Here is a 17,520-nt window from a genome sequence, read left to right on the forward strand (position 1 = left end):
CCAATGTGGGCCTGATATGATTCCACATCAGGCCCAACATGTAAGTTTTTAGCGATTCTTTTTAATTACATTTTAAAACCTATGAAAAGTTGAAATAAACAATGAATAATATATTTGAACTTTTTAAAACCTCAGAAATTCATAGAACTAAAATGGATGCAATCGGAGCTCTCTAGGTCCATAGTGGGTTTCGGTCAAAATTCACTGATGGAACTAGAGATCTCATATTGCACTCATTTTAGTTCCTATGGATTTCTGGGGTTACAAGGAGTTCAAATATGCTATCTATTATTTATTTCAGTTTCTCAGATGTGTTAACATGTAACAAAGAAGAATCATCAAAAATCTCCATATTGGGCCTGATATGATTCATTGGAGATCGTAAAAGATTGATATTGTGATGGAGTAGGAGATTGATATTGTGATGGAGTAGTAGTGAATGCTTGAGTTTAAGTTTTGTAAGTTGATCCTAGATAATGTATTGTGGATGTCCTGTAGAGAATTTTCAAGAACAAAAGATGGAGAATTCTAAAAAATAGAATTGGAGTTGTGCATAAACCTTGCTGTTATAGTAGGGTTTGTAGTTTCTATCTCAAAAGCTGGTGAAAGCAAGTAAGTTGGTTCACAATTCTCTGGGATTGAACCACCAAATTGTCTAAAACATAAGCAACAACCATCTCAACAAATTGTTTCAACTCGTAGTGTATAATAGCAGCACAAAGTCTTTGTATCAAGTTTAAACTCTTTTGTGCCAAGTCTTTATAAAAACAGTCCTATACAGTAGCTGATCCAAATTGAGCTCCTGTCTTGCAATATTATTTGTTATTCCATCATTCTAATGAACTCACTCTTTATTGTCCTAAAGACATTCAAATTTATCTAAAGAATTTTGTTGGGCTTTATTTCCGATATATCATCACCAAAAAGAAAATAAGTTGGATCTGATATAGAATCATATCAGGCTCAACGTGAGCCTGATATAGAATGATATCGGGCCCACGTTGGACCTGATATGATTCCATATCAGGTCCAACATGGATGTTTTTAACGATTCTTGTTTATTACATTTTAAAACCTTCGAAAAGTTAAAATAAATAATGGATAACATATTCGAACTTCTTGCAACCTTATAAATCCACCAGAACTGAAATCGATGTAATCAGAGCTCTCTAGATCCATCAATGGGTTTTGATCAAAACCCACTAATGGACCTAGAAATCTCAAATTGCACACATTTCAATTCCTGTGGATTCTGGGGTTACAAAGAGTTCAAATATACTATCCATTGTTTATTTCGTCTTCTCAGAGGTGTTAACATGTAACACAGAATAATCATCAAAAATCTCCGTGTTAGGCCTGATATAGAATCATATCAGCCCTAACGTGGGCCTGATATGGAATCATATCAGGTCTAACGTGGGCCTGATATCATTCATATCAGGCCTACGTTGTGTTGGTTGCTACTCGGAAAACCTAGAGGTTCCGCTGTACAAAAATTTTGTACAAAGGTCTGAACCTTTTCCTAGCTATCATGTGTTCTTTTAAATTAAATTTTGGATCGCCTGCGGAACTTAACACGTTTGATCCAAAACTTAATCTATTCATTCTTTTAGGTTTTGACTTGGGTCTCCTGCGGAACTTAACACGTTCGACCCAAATCACCTTAAGTTATTAATTCCATTAAATATTAATTTCCATAATTGGTTCCCAGTACTGACGTGGCGAGGCACATGGCCTTCTTGGATATGGGAGCAACCACCACCGACTAGACAAAACCTTTTATAGAAAGCTAATATTTAATTTCCTAAAATAACTTTAGGTTAACCGAAAAGAACAATCAAATCACAAGAAAAAAAACAAAAAATAAAAGAACACAACATCGAAAAACATATTCGAAATTCTAGAATCGTAAGCCTCTTGTATTTGGTATTATTTCCAAAAATAACTAGTATGATGCGGAAAGAAAAATTACTAGTTATACCTTTTAGAAAGACCTCTTGATCTTCTACCGTATTCCTCTTCTAACCTCGGATGTTGTGTGGGCAACGATCTTTCGAGATGAGAAACCACCAACCACCTTCTTCTCCTCCTAGCTAGGTTCGGCCACAAAAAAGCTTAACCAAGGATGAAGAACCAAAACACCAACCAAGCTCCAAGAGATGCTAGTTTTCTCTCCTTCTTCTTCTTCTTCTTCTCCAAGTAGTATCCGGCCGCCACAAGAGCTCCAAGCCTTTGAGAGTTTCGGCCACCACAAAGAGGGAGAGAGGAAGAGGATGGCCGGCCACTCCAAGGAATAAAAGAGGGAGAGAAATAATAGAGGTTGTTCAATGAAGGCACCCTCACCCCTTCTTTTATATTCCTTGGCCTAGGCAAATTAGGAAATTTAATTACAATAAAATTTCTTCAATTTCCTTGACATGATTTAATTGAGAAAAATAAAATAAAATTTCCCAAATTGAAATCTTATGGCCGGCCACATTAATGAAATCAAATTGAACAAGTTTCAATCAACAATTAAAACTTCCTAATTTGTTTCCGAAAATTTTAAAAAATAAAATTTCTCTTCAAAATCTCTTCATGGTTGATAAAAAGGAAATTTCTATAATTTTAATTTTACAACATGTGAATAATTTTTAAAGAGAAAATAAAATATCTCACCAATCTACAAATAAGGAAAGAGATCTAATCTCTTTCTTTAATCTTTTGTAGATCTTTTACAAGTGAGATATTTTAATTTTAATTCTCTTTAATAAATTATATCTTCCACATAATAAAAAGTAAAATTAAATTTCTTTTTTAATTTAATTTGGCCGGCCCCCACTAGCTTGGGTTCAAGCTAGGGCCGGCCACCCAATCTTATACCTAGGCCGGCCCTAGCTTGGTTCCCAAGCTAGCTTGGCCGACCCCTTATTGGTGGGTATAGAAGGTGGGTATAGGTGGGTATAGTACTCTATAAATAAGAGTCTACGATAGGGACCGAGAGGAGGAATTGGTTTTGGTCTCCCGATAAAATTAAGCATCCCGTGTTCGCCCCGAACACACAACTTAATTTTATCAATAATAATTCATTCCACTAGAGAACTATTATTGAACTACCGCACCAATCTCAAATTACATTTTTGGGCTCCTTCTTATTATAAGTGTGTTAGTCTCCCTGTGTTTAAGATATCGAATGTCCACTAATTAAGTGAGTTACTGACAACTCATTTAATTAATATCTAAGTCCAAGAGTAGTACCACTCAACCTTATTGTCATGTCGGACTAGGTCCACCTGCAGGGTTTAACATGACAATCCTTATGAGCTCCTCTTGAGGACATTATCAACCTAGTATCTCTAGGACACAGTTTCCTTCTATAATCAATAACACACAATATAAGTGATACCATTTCCCAACTTATCGGGCTTATTGATTCATCGAACTAAATCTCACCCATTGATAAATTAAAGAAATAAATATCAAATATATGCGCTTGTTATTATATTAGGATTAAGAGCACACACTTCCATAATAACCGAGGTCTTTGTTTCTTTATAAAGTCAGTATAAAAGAAACGACCTCAAATGGTCCTACTCAATACACTCTGAGTGTACTAGTGTAATTATACAGTCAAGATAAACTGATACCTAATTACACTACGACCTTCTAATGGTTTGTTCCTTTCCATTTTGGTCGCGAGCTACTGTTTATAATTTATAAGGTCATCTTCTGCATGTGACACCACATACTATGTTATCTACAATATAAATTAATTGAACAACTACAACTAAATGTAGACAATTTGACCAAATGTGATTCTTTATTCATAATGAATGTTTACAAAGCTTAGGCTTTCAGTATACACTCCAACAATCTCCCACTTATACTAATGACTAAGCTGCCATATCTTCTACCATACATCTGATTCTCATTCCCTCCACATGCCGATCGAAAGCTTTCGCCGGAAGGGCCTTAGTGAAAGGATCTGCCAGGTTATCTGCTGATGCAATCTTGGCGATGACAACTTCTCCTCGCTTCACGATATCTCGTATCAGGTGGTACTTGCGCTCTATATGTTTACTTGCCTTATGAGCTCATGGTTCCTTCGAGTTTGCAACTGCACCGCTATTATCACAATAAATTGTGATAATTTTGGGCAAACCAGAAATCACATCTAAGTCCATTAGAAAGTTCCTGAGCCATACTGCTTCTTTAGCTGCCTCAGAGGCTGCTACATACTCAGCTTCCATGGTTGAGTCCGATACGCATTTCTGCTTAACACTCCTCCATGAAATGGCTCCACCTCCTAAAGTAAACACATAGCCTGATGTAGACTTACTATTGTCCCTATCTGATTGGAAATCTGAATCCGTGTAACCCACAGGGAGCAAATCGTCTGCTTGGTAAATTAGCATATAATCTCTAGTCCTTCTCAGGTACTTTAATATATGCAATCCAATGTCCTTGTCCAGGGTTACTCTGATATCTGCTGACCATGCCCACGGCAAAACAAATATCAGGTCTCGTACATAGCATTGCATACATAAGGCTTCCTACAGCCGAAGCATAAGGAACTGCTTTCATGTCTTCTATCTCCTTTGATGTCTTCGGAGACATCTCTTTAGATAGAGTTATTCCATGCCTAAAAGGTAAGAAACCTTTCTTGGAATCCTGCATACTAAAATGAGCAAGGATTGTATCTATATATGAAGCTTGGGACAGACACAATAGTCTTTTCTTGCGATCCCTTATCACTTTAATCCCAAGAATGTGTGCACACTCTCCTAAGTCCTTCATATCAAATTATTTGGGCAACCATACCCTTACGTCTGATAATACCTTGACATTGTTGCCAATTAACAAAATATCATCTACGTATAGTACAAGAAATACCACCACGTTTCCGTTACACTTCTTGTATACACAAGACTCATCCGGACACTGAATAAATCCATACGACTGGATTACTTCATTAAACCGGATGTTCCAAGATCTTGAAGCTTGCTTCAGTCCATAAATGGACCGATTGAGCTTACACACTAGATGCTCTTTGCCCTTTTCAATGAACTCTTCTGGTTGCTTCATATGGATGTTCTCTTCAAGACTTCCATTAAGGAAAGCTGTCTTGACATCCATTTACCAAATCTCATAATCCATATGAGCAGCAATGGATAAGAGTATCCGGATAGACTTAAGTATGGCTACCGGTGAAAAGGTTTCCTCATAATCGATTCCCTCTTTCTGAGTGTACCCTTTCGCAACAAGCCTAGCTTTGAAGGTTTCCACCTTCCCGTCTGTCCCTCTTTTCCTTTTGTAGATCCACTTGCATCCAACGGCTTTTACACCATCAGGTGGTTCTACAAGCTCTCAGACCTTATTAGAGTACATAGACTCTATTTCATAATTCATTGCCTTTTGCCAAGATGCTGCATCTATATCTTGGAGTGCTTCATCATATGTTCGTGGATCAGGTTCATGTTTACCCGGGATCAAATCCGAAGACTCTCCCAAAAACATGAATCTTTCAGGCTGCCTTACAACCCTCCCACTACGACGAGGCACTGTCTGTGGTTATGTATCATGTGTGACACGTGTTGCAGTCTCTTGTGGTACTTCATCTTGCATTGTTAATCAAGTAGACGTGTCCTCTCTAAGTTCTTCTAAAACAACTTTGATACTGGGCTTGTGATCCATTATATAGTCTTCTTCTAAAAACTGGGTATTGGTGCTAACAATGACCTTCTGGTCTTTAGGACTATAAAATAAACCACCTTTCGTTCCTTTGGGATATCCTACAAACACGCGAACTTCTGTACGGGATTCTAACTTATCAGCATCTAGTTTCAGCACATGTGTTGGACTACCCCAAATCCGAATATGTCTTAGACTGGGTTTTCGCCCATTCCACAATTCTATGGGAGTAGAAGAAACTGATTTAGAAGGTACTAAGTTCAGAACGTATACTGCTGTTTCCAGAGCATATCCCCAAAACAAATTTGGTAATTCTGAATAACTCATCATCGATCTAACCATCTCCATAAGAGTCCTGTTCCTTCGTTCTGCTACACCATTCTGTTGGGGTGTTCCAGGTGCAGACAATTGGGATTGAATCTCAACCTCTGATAAGTAATTCCTAAACTCTCCTAAGAGGTATTCGCCACCACGATCAGATCGTAGTGTCTTGATACTTTTACCTAGTCGTTTCTCCACATCAGCCTTGTATTCTTTGAACTTATTAAAGTACTCGGACTTGCGGCGCATTAGGTAAATGTATCCGTATCTTGGATAATCGTCTATAAAAGAGACAAAATATTCAAAACCACCTCTTGCCTGGACAGACATAGGACCACACAAATCAGAATGAACCAATTCTAACACTTCTTTGGCTCTATACCCCTTGGCCTTGAACGGTCTCTTGGTCATTTTACCTTCTAAGCAAGATTCACAAGTTAAAAAATTTTCCAACTCTAATGAACTCAAAAGTCCATCGGCTATAAGCCTCTGAATCCTACTTAAGTTAATATGACCAAGCCTTAGATGCCAAAGATATGCTTGGTTCATTTCCGAAGGTTCTTTTCTCTTATTAGAGTTAGAAGATGAGTTATAAATTTCCATATTTTACTTTGTGGAAGAAATTGGATTTAAAGTATATAAATTGTCAACTAATGCACCAGAACAGATAATCACTTTATTTCTTTTAATAACTACATCGTTACTGAAAGAAACTGAATATCCTTCTAAAAATAGTTTAGAAACTGAAATTAAATTCTTTCTAAAACTGGGTACATAAAGACAATTTCTTAAAACCAAATTCCTATTTCTACTAAAAGATAAGTAGACGTCTCCCACTGCAACAGCTGCCACCTTAGTAGCATTGCCCATGTAGACGGTAATTTCTCCTTCAGATAGTCGTCGGGTTTCCTGGAACCCCTGCAAGGAATTGCAGACATGATCAGTGGCTCCCGTATCTACACACCAGGTGTTGGTAGATAACACCGCTAAACATATTTCAACAACTAGAGTATGAGATATACCTTTGTTTTGGTTCCTACGAGGACAGTCCGCCTTCCAATGTCCTGCCTGCTTGCAGATGAAGCACTTGCCCTTCGGCTTCTTCACTCCAGCTTTAAATCCTGTACTCTGAGACTTATTCACTTTCTTTGCTGAACTAGCTTGTTTCTTCTTCTTCTTTCCTCTCGGTTTAGAAGTAGAACCATTTTCAGCATAGTGAATTTGAGCATTGTGACGAAATAATCCTTCTGCTGCCTGAAGTTCTGTCAGTAGTTCCGCCAATGAATATACCCTTTTGTTCATATTGTAATTCAGGCGGAATTGCTCAAAACTTCTAGGTAGTGTTTGGAGGATCATATCGATCTGGGTTTCCCCATCAATTTCTCCTCTAAGGATCTGTATCTCGTTCAGATAAGCCATCATCTTTAGGATATGATCCCTCACAGGAGTACCCTCTTGCATGGTGGCTGTCATTATCTTTCTCATGGCTTCTTGCCTAGAAGCCCTATCCTGATGACCAAAGAGTTCCTTGAGATTGTTCATAATATCATAAGCTGTTGGTAAATCCTGATGCTGATGTTGCAATACATTTGACATTGAAGCCAAAATGTAACACCGCGCCATCTCATCAGCTTTTACCCATTTCCTATGATATTCAATCTCCTCTTGAGTAGATTCACCAGTAGTTGCTTCAGGGCACTGCTCAGTCAGTACAAATTTATAGCTTTCAGCAGTAAGAACAATGTCTAGGTTTCTTTTCCAATCTATGTAGTTTGGTCCAGTAAGTCTATTCTGTTGAAGTAAGATGGACAGTGGGTTGAAAGTCATCCTAAGAATCACAAATAACTTTTGGTCAGAACTCTTAAATTTAGAATAATATTGATTCCTCAAACAATACTATTTTAAATTAACCAACACCTCAAAACACCGTGAATTTTGTATGTCACGTTAGTGTGGACGTATACAAATTCAACATTTGTAAAAGGAGGGTTTTTAACCCATTAATTTTATTATCTTGTCAACCTAACTTTTTGACAAATAAAATTAATAGTTGGTATCTTTTGGTCACACAAATAATAGTAGTGACTCCAATGGGGAGGATACTATTAGGTGTGTCTAAGTGTATACCATTACTTGACACTAAGTCCATTAATAAGATTATGCCCCTTCCGTTGGGGAAGATCACACGCTCTTAATTAACTTCCTATAGTCATCCAAAAATGGAAGTCTGTTCTAGTGATCCACAAATAAGCTCATCCGTTATGAAGGAAGGCACTCAGAGCCAACGCGCAAGCTTGTTTGCATCACTTACAAACCAGTAATGGAGACCATGGGATTTATTTAAAAATCTCTCTCCCACTTAATTATTTATAAACGAGAAATTTTAACTATGCTAGCCTACTAGTCATGTATACTAACATGCACACACAGCATAATATAAAAGCAATAAATAGAAAATCTAATTTTCAACTATTATGGCTTTTATAGTTGTCCTCCGTGTGTTGTCATCCCAAGCTGCTGCCATATTTGGCCACCGCCACCGGGTATAATTGTCGCATCCATCTTGTTCCTTGTTCCGCTGCGCCTCTGGTCCTCAGAAGGTTCCACGCTTTGCAAGATTTGATCTGCGACATAAATAGAATTTTACAATTTTGATCCTATATTCCATAAAAGGAATGTACATGTATTTAGATCAAAAATAAAATCCTAATAAAACTAAATACAGCTCCTGCTGTATTTTTAATACAATCATGCACACACATATAAATGCCCTTAACATGTCCAAGGGTCCAATCACACACATAATATCTAAAAGTCATAATAGTTGGATCCTACATCCACAAAGTTAGCATATCCTACTATTATCGTGCCTAAATTATGTATGACATGTGCATAATTAAACTAATACCAAATACACAGAGGCAAAACCCTAGCTCTGATACCAATTGTTGGTTGCTACTCGGAAAACCTAGAGGTTCCGCTGTACAAAAATTTTATACAAAGGTCTGAACCTTTTCCTAGCTACCATGTGTTCTTTTAAATTAAATTTTGGATCGCCTGCGGAACTTAACACGTCTGATCCAAAACTTAATCTATTCGTTCTTTTAGGTTTTGACTTGGGTCTCCTGCGGAACTTAACACGTTCGACCCAAATCACCTTAAGTTATTAATTCCATTAAATATTAATTTCCATAATTGGTTCCCAGTACTGACGTGGCGAGGCACATGGCCTTCTTGGATATGGGAGCAACCACCACCGACTAGACAAAACCTTTTATAGAAAGCTAATATTTAATTCCCTAAAATAACTTTAGGTTAACCGAAAAGAACAATCAAATCACAAGAAAAAAAAACAAAAAACAAAAGAACACAACATCGAAAAACATATTCGAAATTCTAGAATCGTAAGCCTCTTGTATTTGGTATTATTTTCAAAAATAACTAGTATGATGCGGAAAGAAAAATTACTAGTTATACCTTTTAGAAAGACCTCTTGATCTTCTACCGTATTCCTCTTCTAACCTCGGACGTTGTGTGGGCAACGATCTTCCGAGATGAGAAACCACCAACCACCTTCTTCTCCTCCTAGCTAGGTTCGGCCACAAAAAAGCTTAACCAAGGATGAAGAACCAAAACACTAACCAAGCTCCAAGAGATGCTAGCTTTCTCTCCTTCTTCTTCTTCTTCTTCTCCAAGTAGTATCCGGCCGCCACAAGAGCTCCAAGCCTTTGAGAGTTTCGGCCACCACAAAGAGGGAGAGAGGAAGAGGATGGCCGGCCACTCCAAGGAATAAAAGAGGGAGAGAAATAATAGAGGTTGTTCAATGAAGGCACCCTCACCCCTTCTTTTATATTCCTTGGCCTAGACAAATTAGGAAATTTAATTACAATAAAATTTCCTCAATTTCCTTGACATGATTTAATTGAGAAAAATAAAATAAAATTTCCCAAATTGAAATCTTATGGCCGGCCACATTAATGAAATCAAATTGGACAAGTTTCAATCAACAATTAAAACTTCCTAATTTGTTTCCGGAAATTTTAAAAAATAAAATTTCTCTTCAAAATCTCTTCATGGTTGATAAAAAGGAAATTTCTATAATTTTAATTTTACAACATGTGAATAATTTTTAAAGAGAAAATAAAATATCTCACCAATCTACAAATAAGGAAAGAGATCTAATCTCTTTCTTTAATCTTTTGTAGATCTTTTACAAAAGAGATATTTTAATTTTAATTCTTTTTAATAAATTATATTTTCCACATAATAAAAATTAAAATTAAATTTCTTTTTTAATTTAATTTGGCCGACCCCCACTAGCTTGGGTTCAAGCTAGGGCCGGCCACCCAATCTTATACCTAGGCCGGCCCTAGCTTGGTTCCCAAGCTAGCTTGGCCGGCCCCTTATTGGTGGGTATAGAAGGTGGGTATAGGTGGGTATAGTACTCTATAAATAAGAGACTACGATAGGAACCGAGAGGAGGAATTAGTTTTGGTCTCCCGATAAAATTAAGCATCCCGTGTTCGCCCCGAACACACAACTTAATTTTATCAATAATAATTCATTCCACTAGAGAACTATTATTGAACTACCGCACCAATCCCAAATTATATTTTTGGGCTCATTTTTATTATGAGTGTGTTAGTCTCCCTGTGTTTAAGATATCGAATGTCCACTAATTAAGTGAGTTACTGACAACCCATTTAATTAATATCTAAGTCCAAGAGTAGTACCACTCAACCTTATTGTCATGTCGGACTAGGTCCACCTGCAGGGTTTAACATGACAATCCTTATGAGCTCCTCTTGAGGACATTATCAACCTAGTATCTCTAGGACACAGTTTCCTTCTATAATCAACAACACACACTATAAGTGATACCATTTCCCAACTTATCGGGCTTATTGATTCATCGAACTAAATCTCACCCATTGATAAATTAAAAAAATAAATATCAAATATATGCGCTTATTATTATATTAGGATTAAGAGCACACACTTCCATAATAACCGAGGTCTTTGTTTCTTTATAAAGTCAGTATAAAAGAAACGACCTCAAATGGTCCTACTCAATACACTCTGAGTGTACTAGTGTAATTATACAGTCAAGATAAACTGATACCTAATTACACTACGACCTTCTAATGGTTTGTTCCTTTCCATTTTGGTCGCGAGCTACTGTTTATAATTTATAAGGTACTGATAACATTATCTTCTGCATGTGACACCACATACTATGTTATCTACAATATAAATTAATTGAACAACTACAACTAAATGTAGACAATTTGACCAAATGTGATTCTTTATTCATAATGAATGTTTACAAAGCTTAGGCTTTAAGTATACACTCCAACACGTTGGACCTGATATCATTTCATATCAGGGCCAACGTGAAGATTTTTGTCGATCTTTCTTATTACATTTTAACACTTTTGAGAAGTCGAAATAAACAATGGATAGCATATTTGAATTCCTTGTAACCCTAGAATCCACAGGAATTGAAATGAGTGCAATTTGAGATCTCTAGGTCCATTAGTGGATTTTGATCGAAACCCATTGATGAATCTAGAGAGCTCTGATTACATTGATTTCAGTTCTGGTGGATTTATAAGGTTGCAAGAAATTCGAATATGTTATCCATTATTTATTTTGATTTCTCCAAAATGTATTAAAATATTATTAAAAATTAACTAAACCTTATAAAATATTTTTTATATGTTATGCATGCTTATAAAAAAAAGAGAAGAAAGAGAAGAGAGAAGAGAGAAGAGGAAGAGAGAAGAGAGAAGAGGAAAAATAAGAGAAGTTACATGCATAGGAGAGAGAAAAGATAAGAGAAAGAGAAATAATAGAAAAAAGAAAAATTATAGAAAAAATTATATTATCAAGAGTATAAAATAAAAAATGTACTAAAAAAGATACATCCTTTATTAAATAACAAAATAACATCCTAAATTTATAATTTTAAATATACTGTTTAATAAATTATCATAAATAAGCTAATGATTTGATTTGAAAGTCCGGGTGGTACAAATTATCATAAATAAGCTAATGATTTGATTTGAAAGTCCAGGTGGTACAATCCTCAGCTGAATTGAAATGAATGGGGCGCAAATCTCATGGCTCAGTTAGAAGAACAGGCACAAAAGATGAGCAGAGGCAGAGAGCCTTACAGGAAGCACTGCTGGGACGGGCGCAGTCAAATGCAGGCTAACCATCACCATCATCATTATTGACGCGACTGTGGACACTTGGTTGAGCTTTTGAGGAATGGCAGAGTGGAATTTTGGGACCCGTGAGATTCATCTTTTTCTTTTACAGAGTTTGTGCAGGCTGCAATGGCTTGTTCTTTAGTTTCTCCGAGGCAATTATACCTAACATAGATGTCTTTTTCTTTTTGTAAAATGTCAGTCAAATGCAGAATCTTACTCCTATATTTGGAGTTGACTTCTCTCTCTCCAGCAGGAGAGCTTTGTATTGCAAAATACAGGAATCAATTATTCCCTGTAAAAGATGAAACAAAATAGAAGGTATATCGAAATGGTGATTGAGATATATGGATACGATGCCTTGGACCATGCAAATCAATATGCTTTGACTCGAGAGATTCTGACGGCACTAAGCTTTGACTTTGAGTTCGTCATAAAAGTAAATCAAGCTTCTAAATAGTGGCCACAAATAAATGGAATTGTGCAAGTAAAACAAGCTTCAGTATGGAGAAAATGTTTCCATTTGTCTTAAATGGACCACAACTGTATGGGCTTAGCAAAAGCAGATTCAAACATTAAAAGAAAAACAAAAATAAATTAAAAATAAATGGAATTGTGCAAGTAAAACTTCAGCGTGGAGAAAAAGGTTTCCATTTGTCCTAAATGGACCACAAACGCATGGGCTTAGCAAAAGTAGATCCAAACATTAAAAGAAGAAAAAAATAATAAATTTTTTGTAAAAAAAAAATAGAGAATAAATTTCATTACATTTCTTTCTACTCAAAATGTCCCTTAACTTACTTGTTAGTGGAACATTGATGCAAATGCATATTCTATGCAACTTTTCCTTTTGTTTATTCTGTTTCCATCAACTCTTGTTCGTCCACGACTTATGTTCTTTGTTTTTTCTCCTTGCAAGATAAATTAATATTCCGAGTTAAAAAAAATATAGATATAAATAAATAGCTTTCAGTGCTGTGCTTTATACTCCATTGGCGATGTTTCGCATATAATCCTGAAAACGACTGGATCGAGTGCTACGACAACGTGCACACGGAATAACTTGTATATTTAATGGGCAAAAGTTATGTCATGTTTACTTCGGAGCGTTGATCGACCCACTTTCTTTTATTTCTACTCGTGATAAAAAACGTATGGAATAAGAGGATTATATTAAATTTATCCGCTGATTAAATTTAACTCATTTTCTAATCCTTCCAAATCAGATAGAACCAACTTTTTTTATTCACCGTCGCATCTAATTCATCTCGATCTCATCATCACGACATCTCGACGATGGAGCTGCCAACCTATCATGGCCTTGCCCGCTGCGACCTTGCTGGGAAGAGGTGCGACCTTGTCGAAGCAAGGTCATGGTCGACGCGAGCGACCTGACCTCGAGGTTGTGGGCGACATCGGTGCGCATCGACCTCATCTCAAGGGCAACATCGCAACGAGGTCGTGAGCAGCCTGCGATGTCACCGAGAGGTCACAGGCGCTCCATGACCTCGTCACGAGGCCATGGGCTCACCATGAATAGATTGTAGTATCGCTTCTTTTCTTTCTCTTCTTCGAGTTTACTTTATTTCCTTCGTCTTTCCTCTCCCTTTCCCTAAGGAAATATTTTGATGATAGATTTATTTTTTAATTGACATCAAATCTCCAACTAATCTTAAAGATTATCGGTCCATACTCAAAAAAAAATTCCATCAACCATTAAAATAAATTAAGAAATAGTAAGAACAAATGACTCATCAGTCCATCAGTCTGTCCAACGTGTGTACAGAGTTAATTCATTGAAATTAAAAAGGATATATATATTATTTATATATATATATATAATATAATTTTATAAATAAAAAAATGATGTATCTGTCATAATTTTTTTTTTCCTTGCTTCTCACTTGATTTTCAGATGATCAATTTTAACTCTAAAATTATTCACGGATAAATAATGTTTTTCTTTTTTCTTTAAATTTTAATAAAATAAATAATGAAAAAATTTTAACGACCGCAATTTTTTCCATAATTTTACTTTACACTTTTCTAAGTAATCTTGCTTTAAAAAAAAACCTGAGAAGACGCGCTGGATTATTATCCCGGGGCATGCTCCACGCCTCAGCCAAATCAAAATTACGTCATCAAAGTCAAACCATGATGCCCATTTTACTTTGCTATCCGAATTTGTCAACGCACTCATTGATCGCGAATCGTGCAAGTGGAGTGGAGCGAGGAGAAAAGCTGCAAGGAGTCGTATGATGCTCGCCGCCTCCCGGGGTGCAATTTGCGAGAAGTACTGGTCAATCTCGATATCCAGTTCCTTCCTGATAAGATTCCTATTGAAACATTCCTGGCCCCACGCACTGCTACCAATCTGCAACTGAATCTCCTCCTCCTCCTCCTCTCTCTCTCTCTCGATCAGCATTGCAACGAATCAGAACCTTTTAAAGAATGGAGTCGATCCCAAAGGCTGTCTGTAAGTAGAGATTTTCAGGAGGAAGAGAGAATAGCCCATTGGAAGGAATTAAGAGAGGTTTAGATAGTAGAGGATTAAGCATCCGATAGTGGAATGATGATAATGACATATTAAATTAAAGCAGTTTTGTTCTGCGACTCGATATATAAATGTTTCGCTGCACGCCTGAAACAGAGAACTCGGATCTCGTCCTCAGTCCTCTTCCTTCCAATTGACTGTGATTTTATTTGGAAGAGATCGGATTAGAGAAGGTGCTTTTTAGCGAACGTTTGTCTGTATATATGTCGATTTTATTCTGCCGCGGCGGAGGCAGAGCGCTCCTTTCTCAGAGCACCGTCGCCGCCGGGGCGCTGCAGCAAAGCCGCAGGTTTTGTGGGTACGGAGGCATGGGAGACGATGGAGGCAATGTGAAATGGGGGAAGGAGGAGATGGAACAGAGGGTGGTGGTGATCATGGGCGCCACCAGCACCGGCAAGTCCAAGCTCTCTGTTCAGCTGTCGTCCATGTTTTCCGGTGAGGTCATAAACTCTGATAAGATCCAGGTGTACCGCGGTCTCGACATCACCACTAATAAGATACCGGTGGCGGACCGGCGTGGAGTACCACATCATTTGCTCGGCGAGCTGGACCCCGCCGCCGGGGAACTCCTTCCTAGTGGATTCCGGGCCTTAGCGAGCTGCGCCATTGAGGACATCTCCGCCCGCGGTCGGATTCCGGTGGTTGCCGGTGGGTCAAATTCCTTCATCCACGCTCTGCTCTCGGACAGGTTTGATCCCCGGTATGACCCGTTCAGGGAGAGGTCGTCGGCGAGGAAGGAAGCCTTGCGGTCTCGGTGTTGTTTCATTTGGGTGCACGTCGAGGCGGCGACGCTGGCGGAGCATATCGACCGGAGAGTAGACGAGATGGTGGCGGAAGGTATGGTCGAGGAGCTGGAACGCTACTTCGCGGTGGAGGGGGAAGTGGAGCGGCACCCGGGGCTAGGGAAAGCCATCGGGGTGCCGGAATTCCGGAGCTACTTCACTGGGCGCGGCTGCCGGACCGCTGCGGCGTTCGAGGCGGCTCTAGCGGCGATCAAGGCGAACGTGAGGCGGCTAACGGTGGAGCAGGTGCGGAAGATCGAGCGACTGGCGGCAATGGGTTGGCCTCTGCTGCGGGTGGACGCCACGCCGGCCGTGGCGGCGAGGCTCTCCGGGAACCTCTCGTCTGCACCTTGGAGGAGATACGTGGCGGAGCCCAGCGTTAGTGCGGTGGCTCGATTCCTAGAGGAGGAGGACTGGAGGAGGAGTGCGGCCATCGCCGCCGTCGGCACTGCCGCACACGCGACGTACTAAATGCCTTCGATTAATGCTTCTTATTATTTAATTGTCCCCAGCACGCAAGTGGGAATATAGAAAATAATTAGTTTCGATAATTAAGAACTCAATTTTGGCACAAAATTTTACCTTGAATATAATAAAAAAAATTGAAAAAAATATATATATTTAGTTTAGCTTTCTCAGGTTGACAAAAGATGACTATCCTCTTCCTCATCATCCTATCAATCCATTCCAAGAATAATACAGACTAATAGTCATGAAATAATGACTATATAGAAGAGATATTTATCTTGACTATATTGAGATTTAAACTTAGAGATTTTAAATTGATCCGAATCTTTATATAGACTGTGACGAGCAAATGGCAAATTGAAATATATAGACTGTGACGAGCAAATGGCAAATTGAAATGATTGAACAGAGGATAACTTTTTTGTTCTATCATTAAAACCTTTAAAAAATCAAATACTGCAAAAATGTTCTTCTGCAAAGGGCTTTTCCATGGATAAATTGAATAAAGTTATTTTATCAACACTCTTCGGTTTCTTATTAAAAAATTAGTTATCTTGAGTGTTCTAGGCATCAGGTCACTTAGCCTAACAATCCTACTTAATTGTTTTGATCACTTATTCTTTGGGAGCACGTATGGGCATTGTGGTTTGTTAATACTTATCGATACGAGTTCCACTAAACTTTTGTTTATAACTCAACTACCTTTGTGATCCTTTTACCGATTGTTTATCATCATCGATTAGGATCGTGCGAATGCTAAGTTTATTGAAAGTCACTTTGCGTTGGATTAGATAAAGTATTTTGTATCAATTAACATTACATCTATGCAAAGGGTTTGCCGTTAGAATCTTAGAAGTTAGAATTGGTGTTCACAAATGTGAGTGATCATTGCAGAAACAATTATATCTTAACACCCGTAATGGCCTAATAACTCAAGATCGGAGACACAAATTTAAAATGGGCCATGGAGGGTCCAGACTCGGCCCAGATCGGCTCATGCAACGGCCGGACGCTTACTCTGCCCACCATGCCACACAGCCCATTAGTTATTTTTTTTTATTTTTTAAAATCAACATTTCATTTTTCGAATCAATTAATTTTAGAGGTGATCAGCTTGACCCCACTAAAATATCACAGGCCACTAGTAGGGCTATAATTAAGTCAAGTGTTGGTACAGGAAGCATCCGACGACTGAACCTAGGTTTTGATAATGATAAATGGATTCAAAGTTAAGATTTCTTGTTATCTAACGTGCTTAAATGAGGTTTCAGAAAAATCCTAATTGTGGTTAGGCAGGTGAAAACCCTAGGGGGTGGTAACCTTAGGTGAAGGAAAACTCTAAGGGGCGGCAACCTTAGGTCCTAGGGGGTGGTAACCCTAGGTGAAGGAAAACTCTGAGGGATGGCAACCTTAGATCCTAGGGGGTAGTAACCCTAGGTGGAGGAAAATCCTAAGGGGGTAACCTTAGGTCCTAGGGGGTGGTAATCCTTGGTGGAGAAAAAACCCTAGGGGG

At 38.2% G+C, this 17,520-nt stretch overlaps 1 protein-coding gene across 1 annotated transcript; it reads left to right on the forward strand.

Annotated features, from left to right (window-relative positions):
* The first annotated feature begins 14,857 nt into the window (after positions 1–14,857).
* LOC122000428 (adenylate isopentenyltransferase-like) lies at positions 14,858–16,107 on the forward strand. Its single transcript, XM_042554832.1, has one exon. The coding sequence runs from the start codon at positions 14,961–14,963 to the stop codon at positions 16,008–16,010; it is 1,050 nt and encodes a 349-aa protein (XP_042410766.1). The 5' UTR covers positions 14,858–14,960; the 3' UTR covers positions 16,011–16,107.
* The last annotated feature ends 1,413 nt before the right edge of the window (positions 16,108–17,520 follow it).

Source organism: Zingiber officinale, chromosome 7A, assembly GCF_018446385.1.
Source record: "Zingiber officinale cultivar Zhangliang chromosome 7A, Zo_v1.1, whole genome shotgun sequence".
Classification (NCBI taxonomy): domain Eukaryota; kingdom Viridiplantae; phylum Streptophyta; class Magnoliopsida; order Zingiberales; family Zingiberaceae; genus Zingiber; species Zingiber officinale.